Raw genomic sequence first — 25119 nt, 5'->3', positions numbered from 1 at the left:
CCACTGAGAGGGTTTGCATTTTGTAAATATAAGTCACTGACGACAAAAATTAAGATGTTTATTTCCCCAAGGATGAAATAAATATGACTAGCTCTGATGGGCAATCCAAACTCAAGAAGTCTAACCTTCCTGCAGAACCCTCTGGCAGAAGACACCAACTAGCACCCCTCCTTAGAATTACAATTTAGCATACTCAGTGCAATGGCTAAAGAAACTTACCCTTACAGAGTAACAACTACTATTAGAGAGAAATCATAAACAGCATTTTAGAACAATGACATACAAGTTAAAATCAAGATGGCTAAGTGACTTTTCAGGACAATGCAATAGGTTTTTTAAAAATTCAAAGTTAAAATAACTGAAAAGCAAGGTCAAAAAGCAAAATACTTCTAAACTACCTTGAGCCCTAAATTGTCATAATATTTAAAAACTTAATGTTTCTTACTTGAGACAGTCTGTCTCCTGAGATACTATTCAGAATGAAGACACTTGTTGAAATGCAATCAGATTCATTTTCTACTACTACTTAAGGTTTCTTGGAATTCTCCCAAGATCCAACCATGCCCAAGGCAACATTAAGTCTACATCTGGTATAAATTCAAAGTTACTTTATTCATTTTCAATTCACTACCTAGTTTCTCCTTCTCTTAAATAATTTTGTAAAAAATTTACTACCAATTTTGAGTAAAATAGTGATGGAGCCTCTTCTTGGGTCTGGTGACACTGTTACGTACCAAAGTACAGAGATTACTTTCCTAATGTTTTTGGTAATATTCAATACTTTTTCCAAGAACAGCATAATTGAACTATATGTCTAAAATCAAAGCTGAATTCACACAATGATGCCTCCAATTCAATTGTTTACTCTGTAATCCAAGGACCTATGCTCTTACTCATCAGAAGCAAATATTCCATGGCTACATCCAAAGCACTCAAAGGAAAAATATAATCTGACAACATAAAGAATAGTCCCCCTATAACAGTTTATTAGAATGTGAATATATTCCAAATCAATAACTAAAAAAAAAAAAAATCAAGTTACAAAGCATGCATAAAATACAAAGTAGCAATTTACAAATAGATAGTAGTATCTTCATAACCAATACACCAAAATAATAAAACGGCTACAGAGAAAAACTAAATTGACTAATCACAGCAATGCCTTCCGTGCGCCCCACACGTCATGAGCACCGCAAAAGACAGAAGATTAACTATGAAACATAGTAATCTATGCAAGCCCACACACATGTATATTTTGGGGATATTCCACCATCCTGAATTGTATCACTTTAGTTGACACAACTTGTAGAACACTTCAGTTAAGTGCTCAATACTATCCACAAGAAAACAAAACTAAATATTAGTGTGCACATTTCTGAATGAGAAATGAGTTGCTCCATTGATTTCAATAATGTAGTGGAAGAAAACTTTCAGGTTTGTACAATGCCTAAATGCATTCTATTTAACTCAAGGTACTATTTCATCTTGCGTACTAAAAGAATACATGCCTTTAAGTGGTACCACTTGAGCAGAAATTAACCTCTCACTGTATTCTTTAGACATACTGAAACCAGATATTTAACTGGACTATATTCCATAATATACTGCAAAACTCAAAAATCAGCATTGTTAAAATAATTTTCCATGCCTGCTGGTGGATATGGTGATAAAACTAGGTTGCATTTCATTTACTGGAAGGTTTTAAGACAAAATTAACACTTCACCATTGGATACTAAGAGCATTAAACCAGTTATTGCCTGAGCAATAAAATGCCACACAATCTACTGCTGGGAAATTGGAGAAGTTAAATGACTTGGGCTGCCTGATTACTGTAACAGAGGCACCTCATATGGAATTCCACCAGTCTCTCCAGTTCCCAGCCTGCCAGGCAGCACTGTTTAACATATGGCCCCATAACCATACTGCTACTGAAATCATCACTGTCTTTTGTGTTTATTAAGATAATTCTTATCCAGAAAAAAGTGCCCCCCTCTCTAATCAATTTTGATGTTTACAAAAATTAAAAAACAAAATTTACTAAACTACATAACCCTATTAAGGCATGTTAGAAATTGACTTCCAGAATAATGGAAAATTTTCAAGCTCTCAAAATTCTGCTATGTTTATAGGGCAATTCTTAGATTTATGGAAATATACACTGCACTGAGAGAAGAGTGTATTAATTATAAGCTGCTCTGTGGCAAAATGATAGCTTATGTCTATAGTCTTCTTAATTTGATTTAATCAAGACCAACAGATCTGAGCTTCAAGGGATCAAGTTATATTATGTCCTACAGTGACAGCTTCCATGATGAAAAGTAAACAATAATTGAGGAATCCAAACATTCAGTTTATTAAACTAAGGCTAGTGAAGCCATAGCATGAAAAAAAAGCTGCAGTCATTCGGGACAAGTGGGTGATTTTATAAAGCTAAAATCAAAAGACTTAAACTTAAGACATGGAAAAATTCATAAGTATGAGGAAGTAATAAAACACAAAAATGACCACAAGAATTACAAATATATTTAAATCTCAGACCTGGGAATTGGACTATACACAGCCTTCTAGGGGAGAAGAGAAACGCCTTATATGTTCTGACAGCACTGCACCTTTGGCTTGTTTTCAGTGGTTGGTGGAACATGAATAGGAACCACATTGTTGCTTGGAGACATGTCATTTTCACGTCTGTCTGACATTTGCTTCTGGGAAACAATGCGGTATATCTCTGAGTAAAAAAAAAAGAAACAGCAACACCCGGTGTGAACAGACCCATAAATCGTTGATAAAAAAGATACACAGAGGCAGAAGTTATATTTATAAGAGAAAAAAATGCAAATAAACTGAACAGAGACTGCATATACTCAAAGTTTTATTTTCAAACAGCCACTGATTTGAGTCAACCCATTATTTCACAACAATTTCCCTTAGGGTAAGAAGAGAAATAAAGGTTTTCCATTTTAGAGGGAAAGGTTTACCAATCAGTTAAATAAATCTTGGTCTAAAGAGATTACACAGTTTATGGGCTTAGATCTAAATTTCTACCCTTACCAAAAAAACCTACATACATTGACACTGTACCACAGAAAAATATTTAAATCTGCATTATCAGACACAGTAGGTATTTCTGTTGGCTACATAGGGAAGCATACAACTTCATAAACAAGTCAAAATCCCAAAGGACTCTTGGAAAAGAAGAACGGAAAGATAATGTTTATCAGTGCCACCTGAACTAAAGTTAAACTATAATGAAATAATTATTCAAATCAAGCAACTTAAGATTTTCTATGACACTTATCAAAACTAATTGTTTAGCATCAACCTCTTCCACTAAACAAACTAGTGGATGAGGAACGTTGCCTGCCGTATCAGTAAACAAAGGATGATGGGCCATCAAGCCATCAGCCACTGCACCCACCCCCCTCTCCCACGGTGCACCCCGAGGGAATTCAGGATGGAGAAAAGTAGAATACTGGCCCTAGATAGTTAAGGTGCATATCAAAGGAGTCATTTCAATGAGCCCAGACTCTTGCAGCTTCCCATACAAAGAAAAGCCCTAAATTCATTAACTTGAGATGTCTGGTTTTCTTTAATTAACAGTAATCTTTTGATGTTCCAGACTACCTAGTTTTTGTTCAAGAAACTCCTATATATCCTGGCTCCTCCCTTAACTATCTGAGAGGCTATCTGAGAGGCTGCCTCCTGGGCTTAAGTCCTCAGCAAGTCCGCCAAATAAGACATAGTTCTCAATTTTTAGGTTGTGCATTTTTTTCAGTCAACAAACTGTAAGGACCAAAACTGTATCTACTTTATTCACTGCTGTATCTCCAGCATATAGTAGGGGTTTGATAACTAAGTACACGAATAAATGTTATTAAATTCCTCTACAGCAAGTATCCTTATTTAATATATTGTATTTGGTCTTACAGTGCACTGCCTAAACGTAGCTCCCTCTGACTATATAAACTCCTTACAAACAAAGAATGTATCTTACCTTTGTTCTCAAAGTGCTCCCTCCAAAAAAAAAAAAAAAAAAAACCTCAAAAGATAAGGGAACTCTAAAAATGGGACAAACTGACATGATATACCTATTATGATGGACTATGAAGTACAATATATTCCTATGAATGACACCTATGTATTCCTACCAAAAATGTTGAAAATGAATTTATCATGAGGAAACAATTAGATAAATCCAGACTGAGGGACATTCTATAAGACAACTGGCCAAGACTCTTCAAAAAAAGTTACTGCCACGAAATACATTTAAAAGATGAGAATAAATGCTTTAGATGTGGGCTACAGCCCACCTATTTATATTAAATATATGTTAACCACCTATTTAAATTAAATAAATACAATTCAAAATCCAATTCCTCAGTCCAATAGCCATATTTCAAGTGCTCAATAACAACCCGTAGCAAGTGGCTATTCTATTCAGTACCCAGATATATAACAATTCCATCAATGCAATGTGTTTTCCTTGACTGGATCCTAGGTTTAAACTGTAAAACCCAAATCTATAAAAGACATTATTAGTACACCTGGAGAAATCTGAATATGAACTTGCACATTAGATAATACTACGTAAACAAAGTTCTTGGATATGATATACGGTATTGTGATTATGTAGGAGAATGCCTTTTTCTGAGGAGATAAAATGCTCAAGTGTTTAGTAAAGTGCCATAATGCCTACAGTTTGCTTTCCAAAGATTGAGCAAAGGGGAAGAAAAGTATATTTACACATATAGAAATAAACCAAATGTGGCAAAATGTTAATAACTGAGGATTTTAGATGAAGGATATATGGGTGTTCACTGTATTACTTCTGTAATATTTGGAAATTTTTAAAATATAAAGTTATGGGGAAAAAAGAAAGTGGAACCATATTTTCAAATGTACGAACATCATTTGGATTCTAGGTTGAACTGCTAAAATTTGAGACAGGAAATTTTAATATTGTTTGGATAATAGAGGACAATAAAGAATTACTGCCAGTTTTTAAATGGTTTTGTTGTTACGGGTTTAAGTCCTACCTTTTAAATATACATCATGAAATGTTTACAAATGAAATGATGTAATATCTGGGATTTGTTTCAAAATAATGGGGGAGGGAGTAGGTGGAGGAAAGACTGGCTCTGAACTGACAGTTGTTGATGGCTACATTGGCTCATGATAATATCTTACTTTTGGTATGCTGAAAATTCTCCATAACAAAAAATTAAAGAAAAGGAAATGTACTAACTAAATTAATACATTTTTCCAAGTTAAAAACTAATTTCCCTAAAGTTGAATAACAGCAAACTGTAATCAACTGAATATGTAAACTAACAAAAACACTGACAGCTCGTGTGCCTTCTCTTATGCTTTTTTGGGGGAAGCAGGTGGCTAAAATTTATGTTTCAGAAGGGTGACAGTGGTTCAAAGGTGAAGAAGCACCAAGGGAAAAGATTAGATTCCAATAAAGAAAGGCAGACTAGAGTTTAAAAAAGAAAAAAGGATATGCAGGACGTGGAGTCTTCATTTGGATTCTTTTCATTAAAAAGGGATGGGACCGGGGCTCCCCTGGTGGCGCAGTGGTTAAGAATCTGCCTGCCGGGCTTCCTTGGTGGCGCAGTGCTTGAGAGTCCGCCTGCCGATGCAGGCGACACGGGTTCGCGCCCCGGTCCGGGAAGATTCCACATGCCGTGGAGCGGCTGGGCCTGTGAGCCATGGCCACTGAGCCAGCGCGTCCAGAGCCTGTGCTCCGCAACGGGAGAGGCCACAACAGTGAGAGGCCCGCGTACCGCAAAAAATTAAAAAATTTAAAAAAATTAAAAATAAAAAAAATAAAGAATCTGCCTGCCAATGCAGGGGACACGGGTTCGAGCCCTGGTCTGGGAAGATCCCCATGCCGCGGAGCAACTAAGCCCGTGCACCACAACTACTGAGCCTGCGTTCTAGAGCCCGCGAGCCACAACTACTGAGCCTGCGTGTTTCAACTACTGAAGCCTGCGTGCCTAGAGCCCGTACTCCACAACAAGGGAAGCCACCGCAATGAGAGGCCTGTGCACCGCCACGAAAAGTAGACTAAGAAAGCCCGCGTGCAGCAACAAAGACCCAACGTAGCCAAGAATAAATTAATTAATTTAAAAAGAAATTTTAAAAAGGGATGGGACCAGAGTGTCTAGGGTAAAGAGAAAGAGTCATTCAATCAGGCTAGTGACTAAGAAGTAAAGATAATCATTAACTTACTGAAAAACTATACCATTCATTCTTTATTCTTTATGTTTTCTCCCTAATCCCCAACTGGAAGGCTCTTCTTTCTCAAGTGCAAATGATTAAATGTGACCCTCTACAAATTTAACTTCTTTACAAGTGGTTTTAAATATTACGTTAGGGGAACCAAAACAAAAATTATTTTGCAGGTTCTTAAATAAAAAGCAAATACTGGAAGAAAGTAAAAAGCAGAGTTCTCAGAGAACACAGAAAGGTAAATAATTAAAGAGATCTCATTACAAGGAAAGAAATTTGAGCAGTGTTATAAAACTGCCTGCAAGTACTGCATACTGTTTTGTAGAAGTAGATTATTACTACATTGCTACAGTCACCAAAAAGATGTCTGCTAATAAAAATGCCACCCAAGGCAACAAAGAAAAAGGAAAGTGCTGATCAGAAAATTAGAAGAAATTTTTTCTTTCAGTTAGAATGGGCACTAAGAAGCTACACAAGTAATTTAACATCTCTGTGGCTGGGTGTGTCACTTAAAAAAAACTTTGATAAGAAAATATAAAGCAGGTACCTTCTAGCCGGTATCTGATTAGAGAAGGTTATTTAAGTGGGGGGAGGGGAACAGGACTAATAACTTGCTAAACCAGATGCAAATATTTTCCTCTTTCAAGGGCATGTTCTCCTTTAGAACCAAATGTATGTGATATACCAATTCCTGTGCAGACCCTTTTCAAGAAGTCCAAAGGACAGGTAAGGTTAGAAAGAAAAGGAATTCTGCTTTATCGTTCTTATATCAGGATCTCCTGTATGAGATCTAAATATAAAGTAAAATATTAATATAAAATAGCTTTAAATATAACCGAGTAAAGTTAAATAAAAGACATATGCCTATTTCTACTCTAATGGAAATATGGATCAAGTTTCAAAGTAAATTCTAAGGAAGTTAAATGCAATAGCTCTAAATTGGGGAACAAAAAAAACTAAAATTCCTCAGTCCCTCCAAAAATTGTGAAAATAGCAGAGACCTGAGTTATCCTACTACAGCCTACATCAGAATTTGTTAGACCTTCTTCAAACCAACTGCTCAGGATGTAAGTTTCTTGAAGGTCAAAAAATGCTCTGATTTGACTGACACAAGGTTGCCATATGCAAAGAATCAAAGCTACTATGTCTGATTAAAAGACACTCACTACTCCAATAAAATTAATGCCTGAAAAACCCTAGCCTCACTTTTTAGAGACAATATGCTAAGTGAACTAAAATTCTTTCAACCAGGAATTCCCTGGCGGTCCAGTGGTTAGGACTCCATGCTTCCACTGCAGGGGGCACAGGTTCAATCCCTGGTCGGGGAAATAATATCCCACAAGCCACACAGCACGGCCAAAAAAAAATTCTTTCAACCATAGAATTAAGAATTTAGTCTCCATACTACAAAGATGGCTTGGACTTATTAATTACATGGAGAAACCTGGAGGACATCATCATAACCAACATCACCAGTAATTAATAAGACAAACCAATATCATGAGCCTTCTGATATGATGCACTGAGAACACTTTTGTGGTATTCCTGCTGAAAATACATAACCAGAACTGAATCACAAGGAAACATAAGACAAACCCAAATTGAGGGACACTACAAAATAACTGACCCATACCCTTCAAGAAATGTCAATAAACAAAAGACAAAATGAGGAACTATTCCAGATTAGAGAAAACTAAAAAGAATTATGACAACTGAATGCAAGTATGATCTGATTACAGACTGTCTTTTGCTAATAAGGACATAATTGGAACAGTTGGCAAAACCTGAATAAGATCTGTAGCTTAACATTGATGTGGTACTATTACCTAACTCTCTAATTTTGATCAATGTACTATGGCTATGAAAAGACTATATCCTTGATTTTAGGAAATACACGCTGAAAAGCACTTAGGGATAATGGGCAACATGTCTGTCACTCTCAAATGGTACAGGAAAAAAACAGTATTATTTATATATTTAGAGAGGAAGAAAAAGAAGCAAGCAAGTGTGGTAAAATATCAACATCTGGGGAATATGGGTTAAAGGTATTTGCAAATACTCTGTACTATTATTGCAACCGTTAAGTCTGAATTTGTCAAAATTCAAAGTTAAAAGAAAAAAATAATACAGTATGGAAAATATGGATTAATAACATCCCTCAATGAACTTGAGGATGAAAGAAAACAAAGCTGCACTGAAATTTAGAGGCCAAGCAACGTATCAGGCTCACTCATGCACTAACCAACTACCTCCTAAAAATACCATCAGCAAAATTATGTCATGAAGTTACAGTCAAAGTCATGGATGTCAAGATTGGCATGGGTCGATTCTAAAAAAAGCAACACAGTTAACTTTGAAGTAACAATGGAGATACATTTTCTAATACATAATTTTGCATCTTAAAAAGTAAAAAGCTATTTTTTTCTTCCAGCAACATCAAAAGACAACATAAATGCTCCCTTAATACTGTTAACACGTAAGGCAGAATTAAGCCTAATGAGAATACTGTTCTATTTCCTGTTTCTCCTATGCATTAATACTCCCACTATTATATAGAAAAGTTTAGAACAAACATCCTAACACTTGCAAAACACAGATGTCTGCTGCCATATCCAGTGATCTCTGATCCCACAGATCAACACTGAGACATTACAGGAAGCTGAGGAAATAGTGGCTATAGAGAGAGAAAAAGTGGTAGTAGTAAGTGAAGCTCAAGCCTTGTTTGCTTTCAAGCAATATTAATTAAGCAGTAACAAAAGCTTAATCAAGAGTGAATTTTAAGAGAAACAGCCAGATGTTCATCATTCAGGACAAAACAGATCAATTTTAAGTATATATCACTGCTTATTGATTAGTTCATGTTTGAACAGATCATACGTTCAACGTCACAAAATGATACACAAAATAGTTAACTGCAGATGGAAGAAAACACTTGGCCTCATTTTCACTCAATATGAGAATAAACGGGCTATAAACTGAAATCAGAATGGGCTAGAATTATAGCAGAGATTTGATAGGACATAAAAAATAACCCAACAAGGACTAACTAAAGTTTTTTCAAATGAGGTTTTTCAGAGGCCTTAAGAGACTCACAGACTTTGAAGATGATTTAATTCACTCATGTTAAGACACTGAATCTTAGGACTAGAGAGGTTCACTGGCTTTAGATACACAAGGGAATGAGAGCAAAGTGATAAAAAGTAAAACCTACAGCTCCTGGGTCTCAACTGAGTATTCAACACATTGATCCAAGAGAAACCACACAAGTGCTTAAAAAGGAAAAAAAGGATTTGCAGACATAGTGCATATTCAATCAGATCTTGCTTGCTTGAAACAATCTGCAATGAAAGTTGACACAAAGATTCTAAAACAAAGCTACTGTGTTCCAAAGACTGTTTATCCAACTCTAGCACCGGTCCTTTATTTACTATTTTTCTGATAACAGAAAAGAATTCTAATAAACCAGGTATGTAAATCATCAATATAGTTTATTTTTAATGAGTTTTTTTTCATACCTTCACTGCTATTTAGCTACCGATATCAAATATTTACAATGTACCAGGGACAGCTAAGTATTTTACATGTACAAACTCATGTACTCATTTTTGGAGTCTAGAGTAGATGTCTCAATGACAGACAATTCTTTTCTGTGAGTTAGGTTATAGGGACAAAAACCTTTAAGTCACAACATTAACAGTCAAGTCAAATCATATCACAAGGTATTTATAAATACAAGCCCTTACTTGAAAGAAAATAACAGAACTCCCAAAACATATTTCAACTTTACATACGAAGAAATTAAGGGCTAGAAAGGTTAAGTAACTTGCCGAAGATTATAGGAGCTAATTAATAAGTGGAGCAGCCAGGACTAGAAACCAAGTCAGGCTTCTAAACCCATGTTCCTAAACCCTAAGTTTTATTCCCTACATTTTTACAGTAAGATAACATTTAAAAGCTAAAATCTGTTGGTCTCCAATACAAGTGCTGCATACGAAGAATAAAAATCTTCTTACATTATAATTGGAAGCTCATTTACTTAACCATTTCTCCATATATATTTTTTAGACCACATAAGATCACTATATATTAAGACTATACTCTAAATTATGAGTTCTTAAAAGTAATATACAGCGATCTCCCTGGTGGTCCAGTGGTTAAGACTCCACGCTCCCAATGCAGGGGGTCTGGGTTCGATCCTTGGTCAGGGAACTAGATCCCTCATGCCACAACTAAGACCCAGCATAGCCAAATAAATAAATAATTTTTTTTAAAGTAATATACATTTTTAAAGTACTTAAAAACAACTCACTGAAGTGCCTATTAGAGGATTAAGATTAAACTTTCAGATGAATTGTTCATTCTATTAAAGTCAGGGTAAATATGAGTCAACATAAATAAAATGTCCTCTTATTCCTGAGGTTGACCTGGTCTACACATCCACATTCCAAAACAGCATGAATTTTGTTTCTTTCCCACTACTTATTTAAACTTTTCAGTATGTAATCACTGGCTGATTTTCTCCACAGGTGACACGTTGCTTCTTATCCAATAATAGATCATAGCAGAATTTTACTTTTTGTTTTCTCATTTAAGTTTTTAAGAATATATTTTTCCCTGGGTGCTTCTATAGCAAATCAGAACCAAGAATGCCTTTTCTTTACTAAATTTCAAGAAGACATTCATATCTTTCCATAAATGGGATTTCAATATTTATTTTCTAAAAAGTACCATTAAGCATTGCTTTGTGCTTATGACCATGAAATATGGAATTCATGGACCAAAGTAATAACAGAAGTGAACAAATTATTTTCAAAGTATTTTTCCCACTATAAACCAGATGAATTAGGATGATTAAAGCTCAGCAAGCAAGGGTTGTTAACTAATTTTGTACTCTAAACAGGTCTTGCGATAGTAGCTCTCAAATGATAGTCATTCTCAGTGTGATTTTATAGTTTAGTTTCCTGATTAATTTGTTTAAATTTCCTTCCTAATACTTCAAATTCCCACTGGTATAATCTAAAAATGCAAGTCTTACCTGTCAAGATTGTCTGAAAAGCAGCTTCTACATTTGTAGAGTCTAGAGCAGATGTCTCAATGAATGACAAACCATTCTTTTCTGTGAGGAGACACAAAAACTTCAGTCTTATCAAATTTTAATACAAGGGATGTATTAAAGCTTTCAAAAGGAAAGTAACAGAACTTTTTTAAAGCCCAAGACCTCCCCAACTTCTTGAGGAATAAGAGCACATGTTACTTCCACTTTAGTAGATTAAAAATGACAGCGAGAAATTTTCACTGACTTCTTAATTAAAATAAATACTCGTTGCATCTAAATACTACCACTAGCAATGAACAACACTAGGCATAATGTAGTAAACTTATCAAATACTCAGCTAATTTCATCCCTTACTGGGCTTCTCCCCATCAACCACATAGCTATGGTATGAACGTGGGTGGGTATATGTGATTCACTCAGAATTCAGTGACTGTATTATCTGAAATAAAGCTTCTCTCCCAGAAAACTGAAAAACTGTGATAGAAAATTTTATTCACAGCATCATCAATAGTGGAAGGTCACAATTTTCACTTGTCAAGAATGTACAATGTTGCCTTCTAGTAGGCTGCCCCTACCAATACGGAGTCAGTAGATAGGCAGAGCCTCTATTAAGCCAAAAAAGTTACAACTCCTAAGCAGCTACACCCCTGTTGGTCCTTGACCACTCCCTGGGCCACTACTTTTCGGACACACATAGAACAAGCCTTAGTAAAACACAGACATAATGGAAAAACGCAGGAAGCACAGAATAAACATAGATTTCATCTACCCGTTCCAGGGAGAGAAAAGAAGACAGTATTCATAGTCAACTTTTGGCAGCAAAAACTCAAAATACTACAGTTTTAATAACTCAAAGTTAAGCAAAAGAGTTGTACAGTCATCACACACTTTCAAAACAACAATACTTGTTAAGCATTCATGTTTACCTTTCCAAAACTACTGTAACCGATTACCCTCATGGGAGGGTTATCAAAACTGCAAGAAATACAGAATCACTGTAATATCACAGAATTCATACAACTAACCTGCAAAAGCTCTTGCTTCATCTGTAGGAACCGCCCTGAGATGGCGCAAATCACTCTTATTGCCCACAAGCATGATAACAATGTTACTATCAGCATGATCTCTCAGTTCTTTCAGCCATCGCTCTACATTTTCATATGTGAGATGTTTAGCAATGTCATAAACCAATAAGGCACCTACAGCTCCACGATAGTATCTGAAAACAGAAACATGTATTTAACTATTAGAAAACAACCACAAGATGGAAGAGAACACCAGAAAAGACTAAATATATGGTGTATATATATATATATATATACACACACATACACATATAGTTTTAAACACACTTATAAATTTTAGAATCCTAATACCAGAATTCTTTAAAGAAAACAAAACAGTACCTTTTTCCAATACCAAAAGTCAGTTAATTCACTTAGGTAGCCTATTTCACAGAACTTAAAAAACTATGAGACTTACGCTGATGTTATAGCTCGGTATCGCTCTTGCCCTGCCGTGTCCCATATCTGTGCTTTTATTGTTTTCCCATCAACCTGGATGCTTCTTGTTGCAAACTCTACTCCAATGGTGCTCTTGCTTTCAAGATTAAACTCATTTCGAGTAAATCGAGACAGGAGATTACTCTTTCCAACACCAGAATCTCCGATAAGGACAACTAAAAAGACAAAGAACTTAATGTCAGATGAATGAGGCACACACATTCACAATGCCATCATGTTTTAAAGCAAAAAAAGACAGGGCATCTGATTTTTAAAAAGGGATGAGGGTGGGGGTGAAGCTGAGTGCCCATGTTATCAATCGATAAAACCAATTTATACTTTTTAACGTGTTTCTACCTGCATAGTGACTTCCACACATCATCTTCCACACATCATCTGCTTAGCACAGATAAAGTATCCTGTCTCACACATGCAAATTTTAATCATAGGTCTACTAGGCACTGATGACAGGCTAATGCATTAATTTAACAATCAACGCTATACCAACCTTACTACCTTAGAAGGTAATAACTTGAAAGATAAATCCTAAACCAAATGAACAATTTATGATATGAAAATGTATTAGACACGAAAGCAACAAAGGATGTTAGTGCCCTAAGTATGTCTACTTAGTCTCATCAAAGCCTGGAAGACCTCAGGACTCATACCTAGGCAAAATGAAACACATGTAACACAGACGGCATCATGTTTATAAACGTTGCCACCCAGATCACAGAAACTACAATGGCCCTTTCATAGTTCCATTTACCAGACTGGCAGGAGACTAGAGACCCCTCCAAAAAGAAACACCCCACTAAGTTTACCAGGGGCCCTAGAAAGCTGACTAATAACTCTGACTTACTCTGAGTCAAAGTCAAAGCAAGGAGGGCCTACACTTTTACTTACGACTTAATGACTTAAAAAAAAAAGGTTTGATTAGATGAATTTATTTCCTATGATTACTAAAGGAGGCAGTTTATTTACTAGCTAAATACAGTGGATTCTTTTTCATCTAAGGTGATATTACACTTCAAAAACAATGGGGAAATAGGCAGTCAACTTGTTTTAAAGCATTTCTATCTGAATTTAAAGAACAAATGAGTTCACAGGTTTACAGAATCTGAGCTTGATAACATTTTTTTCCTTGGTAAAAAATTTTATCAAGATTTCAGAAAATATTACACTTATTCCTACTGTTGACTACTAATGCTGCTTCTTAGTTCTTATTAGCTAATTGACTTAGATACCAGGACCAGATAATCAAACAAGCAAGAATAACACCAGGAATAAGACCATGCCTTACTAAAGAGACTGGTATCTGGTAGACAGTGGCAAGGGCAGTGAAAACTGTGAGAGCTCACTGCACTCAGGTCAGAGGGCAGAGTCCATTATGCATTCCTTCCTTGCCACAAGAGTGGATATAAGCTGGCCTCTGGACAGTCTTGGAGAGAGTACAATTATTAGCAAATGCATATCTTTCTGGCCTCTTCTATCAGCTCATTCAGCAAGAAATCATCCCGGCAGCAGTGACCCCATGCAGCAAAATGCATAGTTATTTCTAGTTATATAGTCAATTAGAGGTGTCAGAGGTACTGCAGCAAACACAGATAATACAGTAACTGCTTTAATTTGGATACCAGGGAAGAAGATGCTAAGGTCATGAAAGTAACGTACAAAAACAATGCACTTCCAATTTTATAGGATAGTTGGTTGATTTGTTAGTTCTCAAGGTCCCCCATTCTAGATGTGAAATGAAATCCCAGCTTCAGTAATCAAGTCCACCCTATTAGCAGGGTGTACTCACTGCTGCCTCTTAGCATAAGAGGCTGGATGTTCTGCTGAGGAAAACTCCTTTGAATCTTTTCTGGCCCCATGCTAGCACTGAGGTATAAAAGCCTCACTTGAAGTGGGAATAGCAAAGAAGGGAAAAACCAAAAAGCTGAACGTTTCTACTGCATAGGCACTCAGATACATCAGATATATCGATTTAGAAGCCAGTCATTTAGTTTAAAGCCAAAGAGCAAGACATCTAGAATGATAATGCCTTTGGAAAATAAATAAATAAATAACTCAAAGAACACTTTCCCCATCCCACAAAAACTCTAGTACTTTCAAATTTTGGTCTCTTGCCTTTCAACCTCCACTTTAATGATTATGTTCATTATCTCCCCATCCTCAAATCTTTACGCCATCATAAAAATATTTAGTGAGGGCATGTTTTCCCCTTGATATAATCAATTAATTTTAACATAAAATTAGTACCCTTATCTGAAAATAATTCAAGATTCATGAATACTTTATATAGTATAAAATAGTTATCTCAACTAGACATGGAAAAGGCTGACAGAATTATGACTAGCAACTTCTTAAAGGACTGTATTTTAAATGACAACAGAAAGTATTGGTTTTTTAAGAATAGTGCTGCCAAGATGATGCTGAGAAATGACACACTAAGGAAAGCTGCTTCTATTCAGTTGCCAAAAGAGAAACCACACCAAGAAAGGTTATATTTAGGCTCACTAAAAAATAAACAAACTAGAATGGATTAAATTACCTAAACAGAAGAGAATTTACTGGTTATAATTAAAAAAAAACCAAACCAAAAACCCAAAAGTTCATGGACTCACACTTAATTTCTAATCAAAACAGTTTCTCTCATTAAGATGACAATACTTAATTGATTTTTTTAATGAGGCAAACTATACGATCACATCCTATAGTTCAAGAAAGGAATTTGAAGTTTTTCCTATACTTCTAACTAGTATCTTAGGTTAAAAGTACTTCCACTTTAAACATTTTATAACTATAGCCATCTACATAACATATATATACGTGTGTAAGCATAAATTAAATAACAGCATCTGTATATGAAACATGTATCACATTTCTAAAATAACCTGATAATATTCATTACTACTTGGTTAACCTCATCTGCTGAATTTTATGTATCATCTCTAATATCTGATGCTAAATTTGGTTCATTATATATCAAATACTAGGCTGCTAAATGCCATAAAAACAGAATATACATATTAACTGACCATTATTTAACAGAAATTTCCAACTCTTCAACCACATTTAGTTTTACACACTCTCTTGCAAACTAACGTACTGGGCTAAAATTTAATTCAACAAATTAACCATAGTATCTCAGACCTAAAAGTTATCACCTGAAGGAGTAACTGACAATTTTCATACTGGCTTTTATAAATAAACTTGGAGATCTTTCTACTCTTTCAACTATTCATAGTCCAACCTCACCAAGAGTCTTTAAAATTCAATAAGGCTGAAGTAGACAAGTTTTTCTAGATTCAGCAGAACCCAAATTGCTCAACCAAAAGTTGTGAAAGAAAACCTATCAAGATGCAAGACAGCAAAGTTCCTATGGCAATCAGCTGATGGTTAATTACTACTGACCTTCAACCTTCAACCAAAATATTCCTTCATTTTCAGCTGGTTAGAGTTAACAAACTAATTTACAATTCCCTCAACTCTTAAGTTTGCTAGGTAAGCATTCTTCCAGCTGGACAGCTGCAGCTCATCTCAGGGAATAAATCTATGTAAGAATGAAACCATTTAAAATGAAATTATTGTTGCTTCACTTTAAATTATAATTGTATAAATAAGAAATTGGCTATATAATCATCACAGAAGTTAAAAAGTGACTCATATCCTGTAAGAGCTTTAAAAAAAAGTGGCAATCTTTCTCAGCAGAATTTTTAAAACACCTTATCAAACAGCAAAATGTACAACACATGAAACCATAACCTATGGAAATATAAAACACTTTAGGAGGTCCTAGTTTTAAGTTTCTTTACTAATACTTAAATGCTCTTACAGTTACAGATTCAGGTTTAAAAAAAAACCCAGTGAGAACCATAGTAACTTCTTTCACATTATTACCATTTATTGAGTCCTCACAGAAGCTAAAATTTTACAATCAGTCTCATTTAATTCTCACAACAGCCCTGAGAGGTGTTTTTTTTTTAATAGATGAGGGAACTGAGGCTCAAAAAAGTCATCTTTCCAAAGGTCACAAAGCAAATATAAAACCTGAGTCACTATTTGAACCCAGGCCTGTGTGATTCCAAAGCCCTGTGCTCTCTCAATCATTGTTAGTAGGATGGTCTAAACCCAAGGCTAAGTTAAAATTTCTTAAGCCAATCCAGGATACTGAGTATTCTTTGTGAGAAAATAACTGGCTTCTACAACCAACATTCAAGTTCTAAAACAAACAGGAGAAATACTCTGATAGTCTATCTCATCCTAAATTACTTACTTCAGAAGTACCTAGCTGCCCACTGCCCCTGCACCTGCACCTTGTTTAAAAAAACAAATCTCTCTTTAATGACTAAACCCCAGTCTCCAGGGTCTCACTTAAGTAACTGCACCAGACCTCAGATGCCTTCAGTCAAGAGTGTGCAAACTAATCCATGTTTCTTTTTTCTATTTGTAAAATGCATTAAGTACCCTCTTCTCCATAAATGCCTTTCCACTATCAGGGTAGTGGGAGTGGATACTGAAGGTACTCACCCTATATAAAAATTTCTGACCCAGAAGAATAAGTGGTGATAAGGGCATATCATCTGCTAGTGTGCCAAGATTTGCAAAGTATTGGTAAAGCAATGTTTCCTGCTTGTTTAGTCAACCATTCTTAGCACCCAGTGGCAAAGTCAGAAACAGTCACCAAGCTTAACATTCTTTTTAAACTCCACCCTCCACTGTAAAGCTTTAATAGCAATGGCTTCTTCCTCCTTGGTAAAGATCTTTGTTCAGCATACTACTGATGGATGCCCTCCTAATTCAGGAGCAGAGAAAGACCATCAGAGAGAGCGCATTCATCCAACAAAAAAAGCATTTAGTGTACTCTTCTCTCAATGAAAACTGTATCCGTTATTTTTGTTGATTAAAAAAAAACTATTTGGATTCTTTCTGGACTAACCAATAATTTTTTTTCACTCCCCACCCTCCAATATGTTTTGTCCAAGTGCACTACATGTTTCCCTACCTTATGAAAAATACTTAATTTGACCAAAGAGCACGCAACTTCCCCATGCCGCTCCCCCCTCCACCTCTGGGAAAAGGTATGCGGCCAACTAGGACTCTTCCCTTCCTGTTCTAAAAACACCAAAAGGTTGGATCCTCCCAGTGTTGCAGCAGGAAGCAACCAGTCCACAGCGATAAAGAAATCTAGTATTTGTGCAGCGCACAACCTTTCCTGCTCAGGAACTGGGCCTTCAGGTCTGGCAAGGATAACAGCCACCACCCATCCGCAACCCCTTCTCTCGAGCAGAGTCAAGAGCTATCCCAGGCTGTCTGCCGCTGGGAAGGGAGGGTAGAAGAAAAAAGGCTAGGTGGCAAGTCACATCGGTCTGCCGGGTCACTGCGACAAGTGCGCGCGTGGGTGCTGGGACGATCCCTCCTGCCCTACCCCCCCCCCCAGCGTCGGGGTCGCACACGAGACGTGGGAGAGCTCTTCAACTATCTGGGGAGGGAAGGCAGAGAAAGAGCTACCAATGCTGGGGGCAGTGCGAGAAGGTTTCTGACCGAGAGAACTGTGGGGCGGGTGGGGGTGGGGCCGCCGGCCCGTGCGGCTTTTAACCAGGGCCTGGCCCCGGTGATGGAAGAAGAATGCTAGGAGAGGCGTCTGTCCGAGGGGAGGGGAAGGGGCCCTCCCGAGAGGAAAGGGCGGCGGATAAGAAAAAGACCGGTACTGGGAGCGTGCGTCGAGGGAAAGGTGAAGAGCGGAGGGAAGGGCCTGTCAGAGGGGCTCAGGGAGGGTGTATACTGAGGGGGAGGGGGCGCTCAACCCGAAAAGATGGACGGTGGGAGGGGCGCCCCTTTGGAGGGGCCCTGGAACCCGGGGAGGAAGGAAGGCGATTTGGGAGACAGCAGCCGGCCGCGAGAAGGGCGCAGGGTAGGGTCTCTGAGGCGTCCTCAGGCCTCTGGGGAGGTCGCTAAGAGACCGCTGTGTGGTGAGGATCCCCTCTGTGACGGGAGGGAAAGGAGCTGAGCTGGGAGACCGCAGGACGAACCGCACACAGAGGAAGGGCTGAGGAAGGCCGATCTCAGGGCAGGGGCAGCCCGCGGGCGGGTCCCCCGGGAGTGTCCTGGGCCCCCGAACCGGGACTCGGCGGAGAGTTCGAGAGCCCGTGGCCTCACCTTTGAAGAGGTAGTCGTACTCGTCGTCGCGGGTGCCCATTGCGCGGCCGAGAAGCGAAGGGGCGGGAGCAGCAGTGGTACCGGTGGGACCAGGGGGCGTCGCTGCAGGGATAAACCGAACGCCGAGCTTCAGCGGCCGGACCCGGTAAAGAACCCCTCCCTGCCGCTACGCCACTTCCGGCAGGCCCCCGCCCCTAAGGGGAAGTACTTCCGGAGAGGCGGTGCCCCGCCCCTGAGCCTAAGAAGGGCGACGCTCTCGGGTTTCGCTTACGTTTTCAAATTCTCGTCCCCCACTCTCCCGCACCTCGGAAGGCTCTGAGCGGATACTGAGCCCTGGACTCCCGGAGGACCTTCCTAGCGGCTGCTCTCCGCACTTAATGGTCTCTCCCTCATTCCACGCGCCGCCATGCCGCGAAGCGGGGCGCTGGGGAGCGCTTCGGCACTGCCTCTGGCGGTTGGTTTGTGGATGGGGGCAGGGTTCTTTAAGAATTAGAGAACCGAAGGCGACATCGCGAGCGTGGCGGTTCCATGGTGTAATGGTTAGCACTCTGGACTCTGAATCCAGCGATCCGAGTTCAAATCTCGGTGGAACCTACACCGTTGGGTTTTTATGTTTTTTTTATCCTGGCCACGCTTTTATAATTCATTTACTTATTCACTAGGTGACTGTACACCTACGGTATATGTGTCTTTGAACTAAGTAGGGAGAGAATGTCACAAAATATTATCTTTGCCCGGGAAAACCACATACCTTTCCCTTTTGGATTCTGTACTCTGTCACCTAGGTATCTCCTAAGTAGCCTCTGCTCTTCGCCTTTTTTTTTTTTTAACCTGGGCCCTCTTCAAAAGCTTCCATGAAAGTTGATTCCTTTTGCTAGAATTTTTAACCTCCAACTTCATTCAAGGGCAGGCACTTCTCACTCCTTTTCTCCCGAAATCTCTCAAACCTTCTCCAGACGTCATTCAGAGAACCTCGCCCACCCTCCTCATCAAGATTCATCAAGAACTTCTTGAACCCTATTTGTCATCCTCTAAGCTAAACCTGGTTACATAATTATTTCATTTAACATGCAGAGCAAAGGATGGCAATTTCCATTTTAGCAGAGATGTGGATGGGGAGACTCAAGTGATTTGCCAAAGATCATGCAGCAGGGCCTCCCTGTATTTGAAGACAGTTTTTGTAATGCCAAAAAGCTTTTCCCATTTATTGTCAAACCCCACTACCACCTATATGCAATTTACACTTTTGGGCAGGAGTGCCCGTAGTAAGCAGAGTAATGGCTCCCCAAAGATGTCCACTTCCCAATCCTTGGGCACTGTGAATATGCTAGGTTACATGGCAAAGGGGAATTAGGTTGCAGGTGGAATTAAGGTTCAAATCAACTGACTTTAAAATAGGATGATTATCCTGGATTTTCCAGGTGGGCCTAATGTCCTCTCAAGTGTCCTTAAAAGTGTTAAAGGGAGACAGAGGAGGTCAGAGTGATGTTGTGTGAGAAGGCCTCAACCAGCCCTTGTGGCTTTGAACATGGAGAAAGGGGGCCAGAAGCCTAGGAATGCAAAGGCTTGTAGAAGGTGGAAAAGGCACAAAAAAAAAAAAAAAGAAGAAGATGGAAAAAGCAAGGAAATGGAGTCTTCCCTAAGGCTCCCAGAAAGAACACAGCCCTGCTGACACCCCGATTTTAGCCCAGTGAGACCCATGTCAGACTTCTGACCTATAGAGCTATAAAATAATAAATTTCTGTTGTTTTAAGTCACCCAAGTTTGTGGTAATTTGCTACAGCAGCAATAGAAAACTAATACAGTGCCATTTTCAGTGCTTTCCATGACAGTATAAACCAACAGAAGGTTTACCTAAGGCCTAGATACTGCCTTGTGCAGGAGTGGTCATTATCCACACTGGGGGAGATGCACAATATTAGTCAAGCAGCTAAATATTATGTTTACTACAGAGTATTTATAAGACACAGTCCCAGCACTATTCAGGCGGGTAGACAAGGTAGACCCAAGAAAGGTGGAATATCAATAACAGTTCTGAAGGAGTAACTAATGAGAGTTCTGGCAACAAATGCCAGAGTTCAGAGGGACTGAGATGACTAGGAAGAACTCCCCAGAAGAGGAGGAGCCAGCATTGACTCCTGAAGGAAGAAGCAAATAAGGAAACTCATTTTGGGAAGTGGAGGAAATTAGATGATAAGAGCATGTTAAGCAAGGCCATTAATGCCAGAGGAATAATTATGAACTTTTTCCCTTAAGTCATTGTTTCTCAACGTGTATCCTGAGAAGGTCAATAAATAGAATTCCTCAAAAGAAGGATTGCATGCTCAAATAAATTGAGAAGCACTATACACTGTCTCCCCGCCTTTGAAGTTATCCTAGCACTGGTGTTTTAATGTCTAAATATTCCACTCTGAAGAAAAAAGTTTTAACTGTATTGAACACAGCATTTCCCAGATTCACCTGTGAACTAAAAAAGAACAGAGTATCATTCATCATCCAGTTATACAAGGGTTAAGTCACAACCCATTGCAGTCACCCACAGTGCAACAGTGCACCCTGAGGAGAATTCAGGATGAAAAAAACTGGATGAGGCATTCTGTGCTTTGGCTAAACAGCCCCTAGATAATTAAGATGCTTATCTCAGGAAGAATTTTAATGACCTCAGATTCTTGCATCTTCACATGCATAGAAAAACACTAAAATCACTAACTTGAGATCTGTTCTTTGTGATTAGCAGTAATCCTTAGCCAAGATCTGTGCTTTGCTATATGTATTTCCTAGCCAAAAAATTCATATGTATACTGGCTCCTCCCCTACCTCTTTTTTGTGTGGTACGTGGGCCTTTCACTGTTGTGACCTCTTCCATTGCAGAGCACAGGCTCCGGACACGCAGGCTCAGCGGCCATGGCTCATGGGCCCAGCCTCTCCGCGGCATGTGGGATCTTCGCGGACCAGGGCATGAACCCCTGAACCCATATCTCTTGCATCAGCGGGCAGACTCTCAACTACTGCGCCACCAGGGAAACCCTCTCCTATCTCTTAACTGCAGTTTCTCAAAGCTAGTGAGAGTCTGTCTCCCTGGCTATAGTCCTCAATAAGACCTTGAATAAAACTTAACCTCACAACTCTCACGTTGTGCATTTTTCTTTAAGTTGACACACCAAACCACAGAACTCTTTTCCCATGGAACACCTGTTAGCATCCCTCTGAACACTTTGGGAGAGCCATAAAAGATTTGTGGGCAGAGGGGTGATTGAAGTAAACTTAGTCTTAGGAAAAGTAAGCTGTCTGTGGACTGCAGGACTGGGGTGAAGAAAGACTGGAGGTGTGAGTATCAGTTAGAAGGCTATTGAGGTTAACCAGACACAAACTGGTGTAGAAATAGAAATGAAGTGTAGCTATAGGAATAGAGAAGAAAGAAAAATCAAAGGCTGTTGTGGAAAAATTGGTGAATGGATTCCATGGACATAGAAGAGAATTAGGACTTTACTTGCTTGTTTTGGGGAAGAGGGCTAGTAATTGCTTGATGTATCTTTTTTTAATCTCTCAAGAAATATAGGAACCTAAAGTAAATGACTTAACCTATACAGAAATGTAGATTAAATCCTTAAAGTCCTCCTCCACTTCAATTCCTCCTTCAAACCCAGAGGTAACTGCTACATTTTCTTTTAATATATATAAAATCAGGTTGTGTGATAAATTCCTCATCTTAAAAAATCTTTCCACACTAGTCCATATAGATTTAACTCATTTGGTGCATAGATTTCCTTAGCAAGGATATACCATAGTTTGTACAACCATTCCCATTCCCTAACCCATGGATATGGCAGATACTGAGGATTCACTAAATTAAAACCTATTCCTAAACTGTTTCTTCCTTGCCCACCTCCTCCTTAGAGGATAGAAAAGCAAATATTCATTTTCCCAGCTACCCTACAATATTTTATATACTAGTATAAAAATATACTAGCAATATCTTGGATTTCCCTGGTGGAGGAGTGGTTAGGATACCCAATGCAGGGCACACGGGAAGATCCCACATGCCACAGAGCAACTAAGTCCATGCCCTGCAACTACTGGGCCTGCACTCTAGAGCCCACAAGCCACAACTACTGAGCCAGCATACTGCAACTACTGAAGAGCCCACGCAGCAACAAAGACCCAACACAGCCAAAACATATATATATATATATATATATATATATATATATATATACACTAGCAATATTTTAAATTTTTGCCCATCTGGTTTGCCCAATAATTTCCACTTCTCCGATAACCAGTGAGTTGTAAACATTTTCTCCTATGTTTAATAGCCATTTATATTTCTTCTGTGAATTGCCTGTCAATATCCTTGGCCATTTTCTTTTTGGGTTGTTTATCTTTTCTTATTGATGTGAAGGATCTCTTTATATAGTCTACCTTTTAATCCTTTGCCTGTTATATATATATGGCACAAATACTTTCTCCAAATCTATCACCTGATTTTTAATTTTATTAATGATGCTTTTTTCCCATACAGAAGTTTTAAATTTTTATTTAATCAAATCTCTCTCAGTCATTTCTCTTATGGTTTCTGAGTATTGCACTTTACGTAGGAAGGCTTCCTCTCCCTTTGAAAAACAGCAAGGTTTTTCAAAAAATTTTTTTCTTCAAATATTATTTATGAATTTTTTCTCCATCTGAATTTTATGTATATTGAGGATCTAAATTAGTAGATCTAAATTAATTACTAGTAGGGATCTAAATTAATTCTTTCCAAATGGATAGCCAATTGTTTCAAAATCATTTATTTTAAAAGTCTATCTTTTTTCCCCACTGTTTGAAATGTTTAACTTCTTATAAATATATTTCATACAAATAAATGTCTATTCTTCAATCTTCACACAATACCTCTGACAGCCAGAGAGGAACACTGCTCAGATGTCCCTTCAAGAAAGAGTCTGGGGCTTCCCTGGTGGCGCAGTGGTTGAGAGTCTGCCTGCCGATGCAGGGGACATGGGTTTGTGCCCCGGTCTGGGAAGATCCCACATGCCGCGGAGCGGCTGGGCCCGTGAGCCATGGCCACTGAGCCTGCACGTCCGGAGCCTGTGCTCTGCAACAGGAGTAGGCCACAACAGTGAGAGGCCCGCGTACCAAACAAAAAAAAAAAGAAAGAAAGAAAGAGTCTGTTGTGAGAAGTGTAGTTGGCTGACAGTCTCCAGTTGCCACACCTCCAAGACCCACTACAACATTCACCCTGAAGCCACACTCCCTCTGGACTTTTCTCAAACAAGAATTGAGCACAGTGGGGATCCTACAGCTGGACCAGTTCTGTCCAAAATGGGGCTCTTCTAATGAGCAATCTTTCTCTGGAGCTCTCCATTGGCCTGGCTGAGATTTTTCTCAGAATTGCATTATAGTCCGAGGCTCTTCCTATCCAATCCTCCTTCCTTCCATCTCTCCTTGCATAGGTATTGGACCTAAATTGTGGTCTGAAGGCCCTACTTCTCCCTTTTGTCCTTCACATGTATTTTCCCCTAGTGAATCTCTTACGATTCTAATTCATCTGGTATCAGCTTCCAGAGGACCTGACCCCGATACAGTCCCACTGGTCAAGTTTTCTATTCCTATGCCAATATCATACTGCTTTAGTATGGCTTTGTAGTCTATTTTGATGTCTCCATGTGGTATTAAACGAGTAAATATTTGTATAGGGCTTAGAATAGTGCCTGATGCATAGAAGGAACCATACGTATTTGATAAACAAAAATAAATATGGCAACTTCCTCTCACTGTTTTTTCTTTCTAAACTTTGACTATTTTTAGAGACTTTCTTTTTCAGATGAAACTCAGAGTAAACTTCTTAAGTTCCAAAAAGATTCATATTGGGGTTTTGATTAGGATTTCACTACTCATCATTAAAAATACCTTTTTCAGGGACTTCCCCGGTGGCACAGTGGTTAAGAATCTGCCTGACAATGCAGGGCACACAGGTTCAAGCCCTGGTCTGGGAAGATCCCACATGTTGCGCAGCAACTAAGCCCACATGCCACAGCTACTGAGACTGCGTGCCACAACTACTGAAGCCTGCGTGCCTAGAGCCCAAGCTCCGCAACAAGAGAAGCCACTGCAATGAGAAGCCCACGCACTGCAGCAGAGTAGCCCCTGCTCTCCGCAACTAGAGA

At 38.6% G+C, this 25119-nt stretch overlaps 1 protein-coding gene and 1 non-coding gene across 2 annotated transcripts; one reads left to right on the top strand and one right to left on the bottom strand.

Annotated features, from left to right (window-relative positions):
* Positions 1-964: 964 nt before the first annotated feature.
* RAB11A (RAB11A, member RAS oncogene family) lies at positions 965-19107 on the bottom strand. The gene is made up of 5 exons (XM_033851852.2): positions 18953-19107; positions 12771-12966; positions 12314-12507; positions 11268-11348; positions 965-2726 (listed from the first exon to the last, which is right to left on the bottom strand). Exons 1-5 carry the CDS (start codon positions 18990-18992, stop codon positions 2587-2589), a joined length of 651 nt encoding a protein of 216 aa, XP_033707743.1. The 5' UTR covers positions 18993-19107; the 3' UTR covers positions 965-2586.
* A 367-nt stretch (positions 19108-19474) lies between these two features.
* Positions 19475-19546, top strand: TRNAQ-CUG (transfer RNA glutamine (anticodon CUG)). Its single transcript has one exon. It is a non-coding gene; the product is annotated as a tRNA-Gln (tRNA).
* Positions 19547-25119: the final 5573 nt, after the last annotated feature.

This window comes from Tursiops truncatus, chromosome 2, assembly GCF_011762595.2.
Source record: "Tursiops truncatus isolate mTurTru1 chromosome 2, mTurTru1.mat.Y, whole genome shotgun sequence".
Taxonomy (NCBI): domain Eukaryota; kingdom Metazoa; phylum Chordata; class Mammalia; order Artiodactyla; family Delphinidae; genus Tursiops; species Tursiops truncatus.
The sequence above is the reverse complement of the archived record's forward strand: the minus strand, read 5'-3'. Positions and strand labels throughout refer to the sequence as shown.